This window comes from Lutra lutra, chromosome 12 (genome assembly GCF_902655055.1).
Source record: "Lutra lutra chromosome 12, mLutLut1.2, whole genome shotgun sequence".
NCBI classification, from domain to species: Eukaryota; Metazoa; Chordata; class Mammalia; order Carnivora; family Mustelidae; genus Lutra; species Lutra lutra.
This window is the reverse complement of record NC_062289.1, coordinates 82,926,016-82,943,546: the sequence shown is the minus strand read 5'-3', so window position 1 is coordinate 82,943,546 and position 17,531 is coordinate 82,926,016. Positions and strand designations below refer to the sequence as shown.

Sequence of the window (17,531 nt, the reverse complement as noted above, 5' to 3'; positions counted from 1 at the left end):
TGGTGCCCAAGACGCAGCCCCTGGCCTGTCCCTTAGCTCCATGGTACCACGACCAGTCCCCAGGGCCGAGGGGCAGGGGGCGCGGGCAGAGGCGGAGAGAGAGGAGAAAAGGTGCCTGCTCAGCAGAGGAGAGACGGCACAGGGCCCTGGAGGGCCAGCCCGAGAGGGCTGCCCGGGAGCTCACATCCCGGCTCTGTCCTCCCTCAATGCCCTCTGTGCGGGGGTCCTTGGTTGTGGCCCCTGAATGCAGGAGGGGAGAGGGGGCGAGAGGCAAGGGGATGGTCACTATGGTCATCACACCCTGGTGGCCTCCTACAGGCTACCAACGAGAGCACAGCATTTGCCAGGAGTGCTGGGCTTCAGTTTCCCCTGTGTCCAGCAGGGTGGGCCAACACTTCCTTGCCATTGGCTTACATACCTGCAGGGACAGGGAGCTCACCACCTATCTGGTTGGGCTTCATGCAGTCACCCAACCCCATGCTCCCAGTGCAGCCACCTCCATGGGCCAGACATCCTCCTCCCTGATCCCAAGCCTCCGTGTCTCTCAAGGGGCCACCATGGTGGCCACATAGAGGGACACTGGGTATCCCCGTACGGCCACAAAATAGAGAAAAAACACTTCGCCCTGGTTCTTGACCACTCCGGCCAACAGGAGGGGCACAAAGTCCCCATGTGTTTTCCACGGACATCTGGCTGCCTTTTACCCTGACCATGTTTTTCTGGACCCTTCTCTCTTGACCAACTCCAGAAACACCAAAGCCTGGGGTCTGGTGACAGGCCGCGCTGGAGGGGTGGGTTTCCATGACTCAGAGTTCACAGGTACCTCCTGTGTGCATCTTGCATGAGCGTCCTGAGAGCTCTCGGGGGGCTTCCTCCGCTGGGCTCCCCCTAAGTACCCCGTGGGTACAGGGCCAACTTTCCTCCCGTGCCAGCAGCCCTGCACATAAAGATTCTTTCCCGGGCATGGAAGACTCCCACGGGCGAGGAGGAGGAAGGCCGCCGTGAGCCGCGCGAGGCCGCCGGCGACAGCACTCACCCTCGTAGGACAGGACATGGCCTTTCTTGCCCTCGTAGATGACGTGGCCCTTGGGCAGGCTGTCCTCCCGGCTTCGGTCCAGGCGGCTGGGACTGTCCTCGCCAATGATCCTGGTGATGGTGCCTTTGTAGAGGACGTCGGCCGGAGTGCCCTGCAGGTGCAGAGGGGGTGAGCCCGGCAGGTTCCACTCGGGGACCCCCTCGCGCTCACCAGGCATGACGCGGGCGTGACCAGCAGAGCTACACGGGTCCCTCCGCCTCCACACATGCACGCGTGTGCTCGTGCTTTCACCCATGCGCTGCCTCAGAGTAGGAGGCAACCAGCAGTACGCAGCCACACGCAACACCGGGCCACGGCTTACAGAGCACCCATGGTGTAGCAGGAACCGCAAGAGCCCCTCATACACATTCTTCCATTTAGGTGCTACCACCATGTCTGTTTCAGAGGGGGAGACTGAGGCACGGAGTGTTCGATCTGACTTCATCCAGGGGCGCAGCTGGGACTGGGACCCAGGCAGTCCACCTCTGGAGTCTGCGTTCCAGCTGGTCCCATGTGGTGTCACCTTCTCCGAGCCCTGACGTTTAACTGTTGACGGTCAGCTGATGGGGGTGCTGAGATGTGGCCCCCATGCTGTGCCAAGGAACGTATCCCATGCACTCCCGTTTCCCAAACCAGGGGTTCTCAACCTTGGCACCATGTCACGGGGGGCCAATTGCTTCCTTGTTGTGGGTGCCATCCTGGGCACCCCTGGCCTGCACCCACTGGATGCCAGAGCTACACTAGCCCCCCCACCTGCCCCCCTCTCCAAGGTGTAACGATCAGAGATGTCCTTAGACATTGCCAAGTCCCTGAGGAGGCAAACTGCCCACAATGGAGAACCACAACCTTAGAGAGACTGAGCTCCCCACTAGGGGAGGTATTCAAGGAGAGAGAAGACAGCCATGTGGAGTAGCATCCTGCCTCGGGCAGCTTCCATGAACATGAGTGTGGGGACCGGAATATGAGTCTGGAGTCAGACTGCAGGATGGCAAAGAACAGCTTTACCAGCGAGTTGCTGTGTGACCTCTGTCAAGTCATGTTGCCTCTCTGATCCTATACATCCATCCATCTACAAAACGGAGATAGTCCCAGCATCTAGAATTCTCAAAGGCACTTGGCATAGACAAGCTGTCCCCAAGTCAAGATGTCTATATTCCATGAGCCGTTACACAGACAGACATGGGGGTCCCTCTGTGTGCCGAGCCCTGGACCAGCGAGTCTCCCTGTGGGAGCTCCTCTGCTGAGAAACCCCCCTCTGGAGTAAGAGCAACAGCTGGCAACCGCCTTTAACTGCAGATCCTGATTTGCAAGGAGAGGGACAGCAAGACACCGAATGCAGATGGGCTCCTCCGACTTCTCGTAGCAAACGCTTTAGTAGGGGTCTCCCTGGCGCCCTGAGCTACCTCTGCACACAGTGTAGCAGCAACACGCCTCACTGTGTGGTGGCGGTCCAGGGAGAGGTGGGAGCACACGGCAGGGACATCCTCCCCGAGACCGCTGACACCAGGGCCGCTGCGAGCCAGGTCTTGGTGCCGGCGGAACTAGGTCCGTCCTGGGAAAGCAGCGGCTCATCGGAGAGCACAGCGGGAGACAGGAAGGGGTTCTCCTGCTGGGACTGAAGGCGGTCGATGTCCTCGAGCTACGCTGTTTACAGGGGCTTTCCTCTATGCCACAAACAGAGGTCAGAAACCCTGACGGGCTGTGACCCTGCCCTTGGGGACAATACACTGGACAGAATCGTGCAAGCGTGGAGACTGTTGGCCTGAGCCTGTTTCAAGGACGAGGGCCCTGCAGCCTCAGGGCACGGGCCCCGGAGACCTTCGCTCCCAGGGAGGGTGGGAGCACCCAGGAGCACGGAGTATTGGGGCTTCCTCAAGAGCCCGCTGGGTTCACGGATGTGTGCGTGTGTGTGGTCTGGGCATGATTTCGTCACTGCCAGCAGCGAGGCTGTGGGAAAGTCTGACTCTCATGCATTTTGGCAGCTGCCACCCTCTGCCAAAGACAATCGAAGGGGTGTGAGGGACTGAGACGGTGTGGGTCACGGTTGCCTGGAAACCCAGCGCGGACGGGTGCCCAGGAACTGCAGAGGTCAACCTTTGATCAACAGTGACGCCACAGAAAGACTCTGGGCAGTAACTTCTACGAGACAGACCGTCCCCTGCTTAAGTGTGTGTCCCAGCAGGGACCTGAACACCCTGGCCTGGCTTTTACCCCAGGTTCCTTGTTCTTTGCACTCGGCAAAGCCGCCTCCAAAAGCCTGTTATTTCAAAATCCGCAGCTTTCCCCTCCGTGGTGTGATCTGAGGCCACTGGGGTCGGAAACAGCTCACCGCGGGCCAGCCTATGGCCTGACGCTCCGCCATGAACATGCGTGTGGGCGGGGCACGGTGTGCCCTGCGAGCGTGACTGCCGAGGTCCGAGTCTGTCTGTCCCTATGCCCTGTGTCTGTGAGCGTGTCTGCATGTCTGCGTGAGTGTCTCTGTGTGCGAGCGTGTCTGTGCCTGGGCTCCCGGGCATGCACACCGGTGCGTTCCGGCTCCCTGTTCTCCGGTACGGTGTTCTAGAGCCCGACGCAGCCGGGCACAAAACTCTGGGTCCACTACTCACTAGCTACGTGATCTCAAGTCTACCCTCTGAGCTTCGGTCTTCTTATCTATAAAACGAGCTGCGACAGCACCGACCCATGCTGAGCCCGTGTAACATGTCCTGTCCGAAGCTCAGTGGAGGGAAGGAGAGCAAGCCCAGGGCCCCAGGAGGAGGTGACGTAGCCACACTTCATGCTCGTTGGCCAGGGAGGAGAGAGCTCAATGAGCCCCAGATGTGCGGGGAGCCCCAGACCTCATGTCACGTAGAAAACTGATCCCCCCTCCCTGACACCAGGGGGCCTCTGGATCGGCTCCCCCTGCAAGGCCGGGGAGGGGACGATGTCATCCCACACTCCCGGCTGCAGAGGTGAACGAAGCTATGATGCCGGACTCCAGCCCTTCAGTGGCCGACACCACACGCGGTCAAGGCCGTTACAAGAGGAAACCTCTTTGTTTTCTGGGACTAAAGTCCAAACCAGGGAGGATGAGGATGGTGCGCAAGGAGCTAAAGGGGTGGGGGCTAGCTGCGCCAGAGTGCAGAGGACCCCCCCCCCCCACGACCTGGCCCATGGAGCCCCACCCCTGCTCCAGGCACCGCGGCCCTTGGCTGTTCCTTGCACGTGTCAGAGAGGCTCGCAGGTGCTGTTCCCTGAACTGGGAATGCTGTTCCCCCGAGAATCCTGCGGGGCTCACCCCCAAGCAGTCTCCCACACTAGCCTGGGCGGCCCCAGGTGTCCTTAATCACAGTGTTTTACTCCATCGGAAGCACTGGATGCTTTGAGGCCATCGGCCCAGCCCTGCCAGGTCTGTGATTCTCAGGCTGCCTGCTGTGGCTGCCCCGCCAGCTCCCGGGGATGGGTGAGTTTTGGACGCCACTCAGCACCTAACGTGCCTGGCCCTGAGCAGACAAGAAAAATGACCACGAGGCAAATCGCCACCCCATCCACCACGACTGGTGCCGCGCAGGGACGCCGGAGGGAACAGATGGCTGGCCCACCGCTCTGCCTGCGGTCAGGGCCACATCCGGAGCCGCGGCCCGCCGGTCCCCCCTCCAACCCTCCCCCGGCAGGCGGGGCCCCAGACACCTACGTGGGTGATGGAGCCACGGTACGTGATGGGACTCTCGGAAGGCACCCGCGTGCTGGGGATCCCCTTGGTGATGCTTCCTCCTGGAACCGAGCCCAGGGACGTCCCTAAAAGACACAAGACACAGGGGTACAAGGGTGTCTGCAACCCCTTCCCAGGGGACTGTGCTCCCGCTGACCTGCGAGGCCCCTGCTGTCTCAACACAAAGGGCCACTGCCCCTCAAGAGGCGAACCGTTATGAAGAGGGGCTTTGGGACCCTCTGGGAGAGAACGAGGCCCAGCAGATTTTGGATAAAAGATACCGTTCCTACCTCGACCCTCCTCCAAAGAGCAGAGGGGCAGCTGCTGGGGGTGCAGGACAGACCCCGGGCCCCACGCCCGCCCCTCACGCCCTCACCTCTCAGTACGGACGTCTCCTGGGCTGTGGGCACCCCCAGGCTCTCCGGTGGCCCAGCCTGGCCCCGCGGGGACAGCTGCTCCTGCTTCACTCCGCTGTAGGGCGCTGGGGATGGGCGAGAGCAGTGAGCCATGCGCCCCTGCAGTAGAGACTCAGAGGGAGGGCCCCCACCTAATCCTGTCCAGGGGCTGAGCTCCAGAACAGCCAGGGATTTGGAACTGCACCCCCTGCCCTCAAGTTCAGGCCACAGTTCCAGCGGCCAAGCGGCTTTCCCTCATGCCCCCAACACGGACCCCCAGAGCCAAGCCTGGGCCATCCAGGAAGGGGAGCGCGATCCTTACCCAGCTTCTTTGGGTCCATGGCGAGGGGCAGCCCCATGGTGATGGGGCCCACAGGGGCCTTGGCGTGCTCGGAGTATGGGACGTGGAGCTGCACGGACATTCCCTGTGAGGGACAGAGGTCATGGGGTCAAAGGGGCCCTCACAGTCCCTCCACCCCATGCCCGAGCCCAGCCAGAGTGCCCTGACATCCCCTTCCACGAAAGCCCGAGAGGAGATCACATGCAGGTCGGGGCACTGGGCCTCAAGTCCGAGTGACCACGGACAGGTCCCTGGCTCTCCTGACCTCGATCTCCTCACCTGTGAAGTGGCCCTCGTGACCCGGTATGGTTTCAAGGGAACGGTGCACTCATGGGGGCTGGGACGGAGCAGACCCCTCGCCCCCATCCCTTGCCACACAGGTGGGTGGGGTCAGGGAGGCCAAGGGGCGGGGAGTCACAGGCTCACCACGTGCTATGTGTCTAGTGCATTCAATCTTCAACTTCACAGAGGGGAAACCGAGGCACAGAAAGCGTAGGTAACTGCCCCAAGGCCACACAATCTGCTTGCAGAGCCCCTGCTCTTGACTGCCCCAGAGGCCCAAGGTCCCGAGTGCCTGGGACAAGCTCCAGCCAGCTGAGGCCCCAGCACTGCTGTGTAGAGAGATGACCCTAGCCCCTTGGGTACCCAGCGCCCGATGTCCCCACTTTACAGATGGAAAGACTGAACCCTCAAAAGAGGAAGGAGCTGTTCTCCGGGGACCAGGCCAACAGACACTTGGGGGGGGCGCCGAGCCTCCTGCCTCACCTGGGAGATGGCACTCATTTGCCTCTCGAGGACGCTGGGGTGCTTAGTGGAGGAGATGAGGGGCGGTGGGTTGGAGATGGTGGGTGGGCGCGGCAGCACGGGCCGGACACTGTCATGGAGGCCCAGGGGCAGTGGGTGACCTGCAGGGCACACATTTGTCCACCACAGGGCCCCAGCAGTGGCCGTGGCCCAGATAAACCCCCCCACCCCAGGCACCTCCCTGTCCACACGTGCCCCTGCTGCTCCTCCCATCTCTGTCCTGATGAGCCCCTGTGTCTTCAGTTCAGACGTCACAACTCAGGGAAGGCTCCCTCCCCCCGTCACAGCCCAGTCCCTGGCCTGAGCCACCCCCACACCCTCCCCGTCGGGCCCAGACCCGGGAACTGGTCTCCCCGTTGCAACTTTACACAAACCTCCCCTCCCCGCAGTGATAGCCCATCCCCCCACAGGAACCGAAGGATCTTTCTAATAAGTCTATGGGCTCACATCCTCCCCACCACGCTGTAACCTTCCATGGCTCCCCAGCGTTCCCAGAATAAAGTCTTAACCTCTGACTTGGGTCTTCTGGTTCACCTGACCTGGTGCTTGTGGTCTCCCCAGGCTTTTCTTTCCACCTGTCCCTTCTCCAGCTCTAAGTCACTGGTAGAAAACAGCCCCCACTCTAGAGCTGCCCCTCACCAGCACGAGCACCTCCTATGACTCCCTATTACCAGTGGCCCCGATCTTAATCCTGCCAATTTCTCAACTCTCTATAGATCTCCTCCTCTCCTTTCACTGACCAGACCATCCCTCCTGCTGGGTCCCAGCAGACTCTAAGCTCCTTCTGCACATGGTTCCAACCACTGCACGGAGCTGGCACCCAGAGACCCAGCGTGGCACCTGAGGAGCCCAAGCTTGGGCCAAGCTACTCACCAGGTGGGGCGTAGGAGAAGGCGGAGGGGTCAGGGGCATGCGGAGAGGCCTTGATCACCTCACGAGGGGGCACAGGGAAGGGTAGGCCTGACGTCCAGCACGGGGGCTCCGTGGGCAGCTTCTGGCCCTCGGGGGCAAAGGCCGGGAAGAACACAGGCTTCTCTGCTGAGGGGACGAGGGAGGGCAGTCAGCCAAACTTGGCCCCCCTCGGGGACCCAGTGGCCCTGCCATGCCTGCTCAAACAAGGCCCTCCTGTGCCCACAGCACTGGCCTTGGGCAAGGATGGGGTCCCGGCCAACAGGAAGAGGGGTCTGTGTTGGGAGCCGGCCCCACCCTGAGCCCTGAGCCCTCATGATCCTAGGGAGCTTCTAAATCCCAGGGTGCCAGGCAAGCAAGGCGCGTGGACAGAGCTTCAATGCAGGGGTTGGCAACTGGAGGCACGGGGCCCGCCACCCATGGACTTGTCCACGGCAGAGCTGAGCAGCGGCCGCAGAGACTGGCTGGCCATGAAGTCTGCAGTATTTACTGTCTGGCTTTTTCTAGAAAAAGCTGGTTGGCCTCTGCACAGCGAGGAAGGCTTGCTATGATACGTATGCCCTGGCCGGGTGGCCGGAGGTCCAGACGCTCGGGAGAACCACCCTCAAGGCAGCCGTTTGTCGAACAGGGACGACGTGCCGGGCACTGTGCTAAGCACCCCCCGCGGGCATGGACCCCAGGAGGCTCCTTAGTAAGCTCGTGCGAAACAGACTGTGGCCAGAGCTGCCGTACGGAGGGGGAAACGGAGGTACAGACACACGGTGGCACGCTTAAGGTCACCAGCAAGTCCCTGGCTCAGTCAGGACCTGACCGCTCGCCGGCCCGTGCAGCTCAGATCACACAACGCCCTCCCCTGCCCAGGCCTCCCACAGACTGGCACTTCTCAAGGGCATCGTATGTGCCAACTTGCTCATCCTCGCTGCACCCGGAACGGAACTGCTGATCATCCCTGTTTTTTAGATGGGAAAACTGAGGCCAGGAGAGGGGAAGTCACCCGGTCAAAGGACCATGGTGGGCAAGGGAGGGAGCCTGGAGCCCAGGCAGTCAGGCTACAGGCTGCAGTCCGAGCCTTCACTAGGCGCTGTGCCCGCAGGAGGGTGAACGACAGCTGGCCCCAGATTCTCAGGCCTGGAGGACACCCTGTGGCCAGGGCCAAAGGCCAGGGGCTCGGTCTGTCGTCATGCTGTTCTCCCGCCCACCTCCCACTCTACTGACATCTGCCTCAAGCTCTGAACCTCTCCCTTGAGAACTGGCTGGAAGACCAGTCCCAAGAGAGAGAACTGGCTGAGAAGTTGGGCAGGAGACACAACTTGGAATCGCCAGAACTCTCTAGGCCCTGGGACAAGAATAGCAGGCAGGTGTCATCCCTTGGGCCACCTCCAGATGACAGAGGGAAGCTCTGACAGCCCCCGGAGCTGCGGCAGCCAAGTGTTAGCATCGATTAGTGATGCCTGCTGTGGGCACAGCCGGTGGCCGGGGAGGCGTGCGCGCTCCAGATTCTCTCCCCCTGCCCAGAAGAGACCGAGGTCCCCCTGAACCTGTGCCCTGCTGAAGTGGGCAGCCCACAGGACAGGGTCACAGGGGCCGGGAATCCCCCCGGGCCTCGGCTTGTCCAGCTATCCAGTCTGTGCGCTGCTCGCCGCAGCCCCACTCGGGCTGCGGTGGGCGGGGGTGGGCTCCGGGGCTGGAAGGGAAATCTGGGGTTGGGCCAGGCTGGGCAGGAGGCCGAGAGCCTGTAGAGACAACCTGTTCCTCCAGCTGTCCCCAGGGGAGCTGAGGGACTGGCTTGGCTGAGCTGCTCCATGCAGGAGCCAGGCAATAGGGAAGGTTCCCGCAAGACTAGCAAGGTAGTGCTGGATGTCAAGTTCACGCTTGTGCCTAAGGGCACTGAGTGGCGGGCAGACCCCACAAGAAATGTACGCAGTGTCTGCTACCCGGCGCGCCATCTGCGGCGGGGAGCCACGCCAGGAAACAGCACGACCCGAGGCCAGACTCAGAAACCACTGGTGCTGGCTTCCTTCCTTCCAGGACAGGGTCTATGACCTGTCCCAGCAGGCCCTGGCCAGCCCTGTGTGGTGCCCAGCCACCCATGGACAGCAAGCACAGCCCTGCTCAGGTCTGACACGGGCTGGAGCTGTTTGGGCCCCTGACATCACCGCACAGCCAACCCCTGGGCTGATGCCCCAAAGCCGGAAGGTCTTCCAGAGCCAGACCCTGCTCTTGCCCGGCAAATCCCACCCCTGTCACGGGCTGTCCTGGCCCCAGTATGGGGGCCAGCTGGGTCCTGAGAGCAGACAGACAGCCCGGCCTCACCCTGTCTCGAGTTCGTCAGCAGGTCCCCCTGGCTCTGCCTCTGAAGCAAACTCCTCGCGCACCCCCTTCCTCCCCACCTCATGGTCACCATGCAGTCCAGGCTGGCACCACGGTGGTCAGGAACGGCACTGTGGCCTCCCCCATCTGCCCACAACTCCCTGGAGCCCTTACTCCTCAACAATGACTGGAGAGCGAGAAAGAGATCTTTCCAAAATGGAATTAGATTCTCTCCCACAAGACAAACACATTAAGTCTCCTCCTGAAAAGGCTTCTTCCATACCTGAGACAAAATCCACATGGTACCATGGCCTACAAGGCCCTAAGCAATCATGAGCCATTTCCCTCTCTGATTCTCTATCCTACCCTCTCCCCAGCCCCAGCGACCTTCTGGCAACTCCCCAAACACATCAAAGTACCCCAGGGCCTTTGCACATGCTCTTTCTGCTGCTTGGAACGCCCTTCCCCCAGATCTTCCCATGACTGAGTCATCATCTCCACAGAGACAGCTCCTCTGAGCCTCTCTTCACCCTGCTTTGTTCTTCAACTGTGTGAACGAACCTAAAGTCATCCTGCTTTCTTATGCTCATGCCCTGGCTTAGGGTCCTTCTCAGTCACATGAAGAGTTCCCTGAATCAAGGACTTCGTCTTGCTCGCCGCTGCACCCCCGGGCCCTAGACCAGCACTTGAGCATCCCAGGTGTTGAACAAATGTCCTGGTCCAGGGGCCGCAAGCCAGCCTGTGTGCGGGCCGGGATGCAGGCCTGCCCCTGCGGGTGGCATCGGAGACTTCCTGCGGCAGGTGGGAGTGGCTGCAGGGAGGTGAGGGGCAGGCTGACTAAACAGGGAATGTCTGGCAGGCCCGTGTCACTTGTGGGAAGCATGCAGCCGTCCTCCTTCAGGGACAGCCCTGTTCTTTGTCCTTGGGCAAGCAGCACCACCTTCGAGGCGGCCTGTGGCCCAGGGCCAGCCTGGCTTTCCAGAGAAGGGCTGCTCTACCCAAGAGGGTGCAGGTGGTGCCTGGCCCCAGAGCCCACCCTTGTGCTGTGCTGCTCAGGGAGGGTGGGCGGGGGTCCCGCTGCCCTCCGACTCGGAGAGTGGCCGGCAGACGCGTAGGCCGGCCCAGCACGGGGAAGCCTCCGGAGGGCCGTTGCCCATCACTTGTGACGCACACGGCAGGTGCGGCGCGCCGGGCTGCCCTGGGGAGGGGGCCCCTCTGGGGATGCAGGCCTGGAACTTCTCGGGTCCAGCGGGGAACGTGAGGCAGAGGCAGACAATCCAGAGAACAAGAAACCACGCCTTGCCTGTCCCCCGACCTTGAGCTTCACGTGGCGACAATAAAGCATGCCCTGGGCAGCTTCTCAGGGAATTACCCCCACGGGCACCCCAGTGAACCCAGCGACCTCGGGCTGGAACAAGGTCAGGCTGAGCACTGCAGGGAGCAGTGCTTCCTGCCCAGGCCCCAGAGCTGCCGCCAGCTGGGCGCCGAGGCTTGTCCACGGTTCTGGGAGCTCACGGGTGGGCTGAACCACGGGGAATCACAGGCTGAGCCACAGACGGGCTTATGCGCATACACAATGCTCTGAAAATGTTTTTAAGTTGCCAACGTTGAGAAACGGCCCCTCGGGTGAAAATGTGGATTTCTGGCTTCCCCGGAAGCACAACAGGGGCCATCCTGCTGCGGGGGGACTTGGCTGAAAGCCAGGATGGGCCTACCTCAGAGAGAGCAGGGGTCCTCTGATTCGCCCCCGTCCCCGCCGTGCCCTGCTGTCCCCTCCACCCGTCTGACCCCTCTGGCTGGCCCACTCTGCCACTCTGCTCGGCGTCTGCAGCAGCTGCCCTGGATGCATAGACACCCCTACCCCTCACCCCTGCAGGCCCCCCCCCACTCACCCTCTTTGTCGGCAGGTGGTGCGGGGCTCCTGCTTTTCCCTCGAGGGCTGCTGCTGGGCTGCTGGGGGGTGTCGTTCTCCGGCTGCAGGGGCTGTGGTGGCGGCGGGGCGGGGGGAGCTGCGTCCTCCCGGGGGGGCTCATGGACTTTGCTGACCTGCTGAGAGAAGCAGGGGGAGGTACATAGCTTCACAGGCTGTCCAGGGGCCACTTAGCTGAGGAACAGCTTTCCGGGCCCCCTACACATGACAAGCCAGCCTGAGAGCCAAGGCAGTGAGGTGCCCAAGGGCACACAGCTCAGGGACAGGAGAGCAGGTTTTCGCACATCCCAGCAACCCAGTGGGGAGCCCATGCCTGGGCCCCGAGTCTCTGTGGGTCTCAGAGAGATCAGCATTGACAAACGGGACTGCACCCAGCCCTGGGGAGCCAGCAGTGTAGCCCGGGCCGCCCTGTGCACCTCACTCCGAAAGCCCCGGTCAGCTCAGAGCCCCTCAGCCCACAGCTCCCCGCTGCACTTGGGGAAGCCCGGGCACACTTGCTCAGAGAGGGGTGGTTGGCAGCGGCTGGGTCGTGGTGAAGAAAGGGCTCCCCCAAGGGGCCTGGAGATTCTTCTGGGTAGCCTCCCCCAAGGGCCTCCTGTTTAGAGCGAGGCCTTCTCCCCAGGGTGCTGGGACCTGCCGTTCCTGGTCTGGGGGAGCTCTGGAAGACCCCCGGGGGGGTGGGGGAGCCTGGTGGGTACGGCCGTTCCAGGCCCAAAGGCCTGCAGGGGCGCCAGGCCAGGAGGGCAGAAGGCAGCCCTGCAGGCTGCGAGCTCCCTCGTTCCCGCACAGCCCCACCCGGCTCGCCTGCCGGCTCCCTGGAGCCGTTCCCGCCTCATCTCCATGGGGATTTCTCCAGGAAACAGGAGGCTGCTGGGAAGGGCTGGGAGGAGTGAGGCTGCAGGTGCTGCCCCCCACTGCCGCCCCCAGGGGCTGTGCGCCTGCCCTGATGCACTGCCTTCCCGAAGCAGAGGTGAAGGGTGGGGGGCACGGCGGCCGTGGCCTTCCTTGGCAGGAGTCCTGGGGTGCGAGAGGGGGCACCTGGGCACTCACAATGGGGGGTATGGCGGCCGCCCGCTGCTTCAGCTGTTTCAGGTCCAGAGGCTTCTGGGGTGAGGCATTGGCCCTGGTGTCGCCAGTCGGAGTGAGGAGGCTGGGCCGTGGTGACAGCAGCCTGAGGGAGAGACGAGCGTCAGCCCGGGGGCTCACAGCTGGCTCTCCTGGCTCCAGCCCTGCACAACGGGGACTGGAGACGCCGCCAGAAGTAAGGCACGTGTCCAGGGCCACCTGGCCCAGGAGACCCACCAGGACTCTGGGAGTGGGGATCGGGGTCAGACGACTCCTCCCTCCCTCCTCTGGGCCCGGAGACCCAGGCCGGGATCCAACACTGGCCTGAGACAGCCCGAGCCAAGCAGACTACCAGGGAAGCCCAGCGCAGGGCCCGAGGCATGCGCAGCCCTTCGGAAGCTGTAGCAACACGGAAGAATCCACTGGATGAGGGCTCGGCGAGCCCATGTGAGAGGCTCGGGCGCCAGGGCATCGAGCGGAGTGGACCCCGCTCACTGGAGGACAGGAGCTGGAGAAACTACCCATGCAACTAGAAATCTCCACCAACTGCAACCTCACGTTGACCGAAGAGCTAAGAGAAGGTAGACCGCAGCTGCTCAGCTGGTACACGGTCTACGCCAGCCAGAAGTGTGGCCCGGGGCTGAACCAGGCCTGTAAATGCTTCATTCCCCAAAGCGAGCTCACGTCCACCTGCTGCGGACATACAGAACTGGGCACCTGAGAGCGGATGCCAGGGGCAGGGTCCCTCCAATGTAGGGCTGCAGTGTCTGAGGCACCCGGGCAGAGCCTGCCCTGTGGGGTGGGGCTCCTGAGGGGTTCATAGATGTCACCTCCTTCAAGAAGTCTTCAGGGATTTCTAGGAACTCCCGAAGTATTGGGCACAGCAACCTGCCACAAACCCTGTCTGGCCCCCCAGTTGGCATGAAGTCTTCAAGGTGGGAACTCAGTCTGCTGCAGCCTCAAACCCTCGTCCACCCACCAGGGCTGCCAGGTTCCTGCCCAGCTGCTGACTCTCTCCTGCCACCTGCACTTGCTGAACACACAGCAGACCCAGGGCTGTGCCTAGGGAGCACAGGGACCCGGCATCCAGTCTCAGCCTGCAGGACGCCGCAGCAGATAACCCAACAGGGTGCACCAGGGCATCGGTCACAGGCCGGGATTCACCCAGAGGGCAAAGCTAAGGCCGGGTCCCCAGAGCCAGAGGATCCTGTGGGCACAGCCCCCACTGTGCTCCGCGATCGTACCAGGTGATGCCACGCGCGGACTGTAAGCCACAGCCACTGCCTTCCAGGCGAGAGCCGTGCTAACCAGGACAGGGCTCAAGCCTGTCCATGACCCCACAGCTGCTGCCAGACCCCCAGTGACGAGGAAACCACGCCTCCTTCTACAGATGGAGCCGGGCAGACACCTGATTTAGGCCTAGGTGCCCTCTGCTCTCGGTGGCACAGCCACAAAGCCGTGGCCATGACAGGCTGTCCTGCGGTTACCTGCCTCCTACCCACATCTGCCACACGCTTGGCTGAGCAGACACAGACACGGCGACGCCTGCTGGGGCTGCCTGAGGCGCAGAGGAAGGTCGTCCTGACTTCTCCATGCTCAGCTGGCCTCCATGGTCCTCCCCACCTGCTCGCCCTCCCTCCCGCCCTCACCTCTCCACCTCCCCAGACCCTGCTTACCCTCTGCTCCCCAGCTCTGGGGCCTTTCCTGTAGCTCCCAACCCTCCCTACTCTCCTGCACTCAGGCCCCGGGGCCCAGGCACCCTAACAGGCCTAAGCAGAGACGCCATCAGCTGTCCTAACGCTTGCCACCTGCCTCGATGCATACGCCATGCCCGGCCTCCCCTCCCCTCTGCCTCCCAGCACCCATTTAAACCAACCCACACTTGTAAACGTTAATTTTAAAACAAGCGTGCTTTGGAAGCAGTCCAGCCGTTCCTCTAGAGGCGGAACGCAGTCATCACCCGACCTGGCCATCCGGCTCCTGGGGGTTCACCCAAGAGAACGGAGAACACAGGACCACGAGAACAACCTGTTCATGAAGATCACAACAGCACCATCGCCACAGCCAACAGGTGCAAACCACGAAAGTACCCCCAAACGGGGTCTGTCCACACAACGGACTGAGATCCAGCCATCCCGAGGAAGAAGCAGGACACCCGCTACAACGTGGACAGACCCTAAGAGCCAGATGCCGACTGAGAGGAGCCAGACGCGACGGGCCACGCACTGTGAGGAGAGCCACTGATAGGAACTATCCAGAAGGCGAGAATCCACAGACAGAAGAGAGGCAGGTGGAGGCTAGGGGCTGGGGTGGAACAAGGAGTGACACTGAAGGGCACGGGTTTCTTTCTGGGGTGCCGGAGAAGCTCTGGGTTCAGTGGCAGTGACGGCTGCACACCGCTGTGAACAGATTAAAATCCACTCCCCCGCACGCGGTGTGGCTGGATTGTATAGTCAGTGAAGGATGGCTCCCTAAGCCGTCATGAGACGAAAATAAAGAACGTACTATACGCTAGCCATGAAACCAAGAGTTTGATTGACTGTCCTGTTTCCACGAACGACGAAATGCCCTATTTTACGGGTGTACAGAAATACGAAACTACTATAAGACACAAGTATTAAAGTTAAAAAGTAACATTTCCTATCAGTTTAAATATGTTTTTATAACACATATAAAGTGAAGTCTTTGCCAGGGAACTAGGGCCCTCCCCATGGGCCTGGGCCCTGCCTCGGTTTCCCCACAGCTCCTCGCCCAGGGAGGACCAGTCACATTAGAGAGCAGGGCAGCAGGGACTGCCCCTCACATGCTCTCAGCAAGCCCCCATTCGGGGCACACCCAGAGACCCGGACTCCTCCTTCCTGAGTGTCCCACCGAGGGAGGCAGGAGCTCGGTTCATGAGAGGCCTCCTGACGCCCACCTGCCCGCTTGCTGTAAGAGACCAGCTTCCAAGAGCAAGGGTCTGGGTTCAAGTCCTTGACAAGCCTCAGCGATTGGAACCCCGAAAGGAGTAGGACTCCCAACTTCCCTCGTTCCAGCCCCCACAGCGGGTGAGCGCTGCCTCCAGGAGCCCTCCTCAGGGGCAGCCCTGCCTCTATGCTCTTTCCTTTGTTTTCTTGGAAGACAGCAGCTTTTATTTTCCTCTCTGGAGTCCGGGGGGAGGGGGGAGGGGCTCTCGGAGCCTGGCACCAGGCATGTGACCCGGGAGGAGAGGGGAAACTGGCAAGGCGGCTGGGAGCGGTTCAGGGCCCAGGCTCCCAGTTCAAAGCCCACCTTCAGCTGTAGGACAGAACCACTGTGCTTCGGTTTCCCCATCTGTAAAATGGGCATGAGAGCAGCCACCCCTGCCCTCCCAGGACAGTTCTGTGGGTGGAACAAGGGGCAGCACAGGAAGCACGGACAGCAGCACCTGGGACTGAGCGGGTCAGGCGATCTTCGCATCACTGTGGGTTTTCTTCCCATGCTGGAGGGCCAGGGCTGGGGGAGAGGGATGGGCAATGGGGGACTGGGGACACCCTGGGTCTCGACACCCTCTCTGCTAAACACCCCCCTTGGCTTCCCTATGATCATCAGGCTCCGATCATCCTTGCTGCCATGCATGGGGCTGGAGGGTGAGGGAAGGCTGGTTATGAACCGTGTCTGCATAGACATGGTTCTGTTGCTTCCTGTGAGGCCAGGTCCCTGCCCACCTGTCACCTCCTCTCCTGCCCTCTCCCTCGTTCTGTTCTGCCACAGGCCTCTTTGCCTTCCACTGAACATAAGCTCAAGCAGCCACAGGGTCTTTGCACCGGTTGCTCCTCCCACATCTCCCACTATAGGCCCTGATGACCCACCCATGCCACCTCCTCAGAGAGGCCTCCCTGACTGCCCCATGCATGGCCCCTGCCCGGCGCCCCTAATCTTCCCATCACCCAGTTATCAATGTTCTCTTTGGGATCCCAGTGGGATCAGGGCTCATCTGTTCCGCTCCCAGCATCCCTCGCACGTAGAAGGGCCCCTGGGCAAACACGGGTACCCAGTCAATCATTTATGGAATAAAGAAATAAAAGGGAAAGTGCTGCTGGGGTTCCTTCAGAATTTCCGGGGTGCAGGGGAAGAAGCCACACTCCAGCCCGCTCTCAGAGTAAACTCTCAGTGCTCCTAAAGCAGCTCCGCAGGCAGCTAACCATTCACTGAGCACCTAGCATGTGTGGGCCTGCCGCCAGGCTGCAGTCTATGCTATGACGTCCATTATGCTCACGGGAAGCCTGAAAGTGGGGACCCCACACCCATCTCAGAGAAAACAGAGGCCCAGGGAAACGGGCTTTCTGGAGTCTTCGACCCCGCCAGAAAGTGCCCAGGCACCTTCTCTGGAAACTGGGACAGAGGAGGCCAGGCGAGCTCAAGGCTTAGCCATCAAAGCCACCATCTCTGGTCGTCAGCCAAGAAAACTCCCAGGCAGAGCTGCGTGGCAGAAGGTGATGGAGAGTCAAAGCAGAATATGATTTCTCTCTCCAAAGGTTGTCCGGCAGGGGCTGGAACGAGATGCATCCTGGGCCCGTCCAGGGACGCCCAGCTCACCACACCAGGGCTGCCCAGTGGGAAGGAGGGCCGTGGGCGGCCGGCCAGGACCCGGGGTCGTGCAGGGGCCCACCCGTCCCGCCAGCCCTTCCGGGAGGCCCTGGCTGCCAGGGCCTGCTCTGATGCATCTTGCCTGGGCGGCTGTGGCTGGGGGGAGAGGGGGTGGCAGGCGGCCAGCCAGGAAGAGGTCAGCAAGCTGGCCCAAGTCCAGCCTGGCTCCGAGGGCGGGGGACCAGCCTCGGTCACACAGGGTGTGACAAACCAGGTGTCCTGACTCCCAGCCCAGGGCCGCTGCTCCCCAGGGATCGAATGCTGGACATTCAGGCAGGAAGAGTGGAGAGAGCCAGATCCAGCTGGGGGAGGGAAGGACACGTCCCTGGGTGGGGCTGTTGGGGGAGAGAGGGAGGCTGAAGTAGCCTTTGGGGCTTCAGGCCTGGCCGGAGGGATCCCGGGGG

The 17,531-nt window shown here is 61.9% G+C and overlaps 1 protein-coding gene across 28 annotated transcripts in view; it reads right to left on the bottom strand.

The window, feature by feature from the left end:
- NCOR2 (nuclear receptor corepressor 2) overlaps positions 1 to 17,531 on the bottom strand; it is a 208,505-nt gene that overhangs the window by 21,193 nt on the left and 169,781 nt on the right. For 22 of the 28 annotated variants that reach the window (XM_047697890.1, XM_047697898.1, XM_047697896.1 and 19 more), the window contains 8 exons: positions 12,505 to 12,625; positions 11,417 to 11,573; positions 7,179 to 7,343; positions 6,267 to 6,406; positions 5,484 to 5,586; positions 5,143 to 5,247; positions 4,749 to 4,852; positions 1,037 to 1,187 (listed from right to left, as the gene is read on the bottom strand). In XM_047697890.1, the coding sequence (XP_047553846.1) occupies positions 1,037 to 1,187; positions 4,749 to 4,852; positions 5,143 to 5,247; positions 5,484 to 5,586; positions 6,267 to 6,406; positions 7,179 to 7,343; positions 11,417 to 11,573; positions 12,505 to 12,625 (1,046 nt within the window). The remainder of the gene's footprint in view (positions 1 to 1,036; positions 1,188 to 4,748; positions 4,853 to 5,142; positions 5,248 to 5,483; positions 5,587 to 6,266; positions 6,407 to 7,178; positions 7,344 to 11,416; positions 11,574 to 12,504; positions 12,626 to 17,531) is intronic. The other 6 variants (XM_047697894.1, XM_047697902.1, XM_047697909.1 and 3 more) reach the window with 2 other exon arrangements.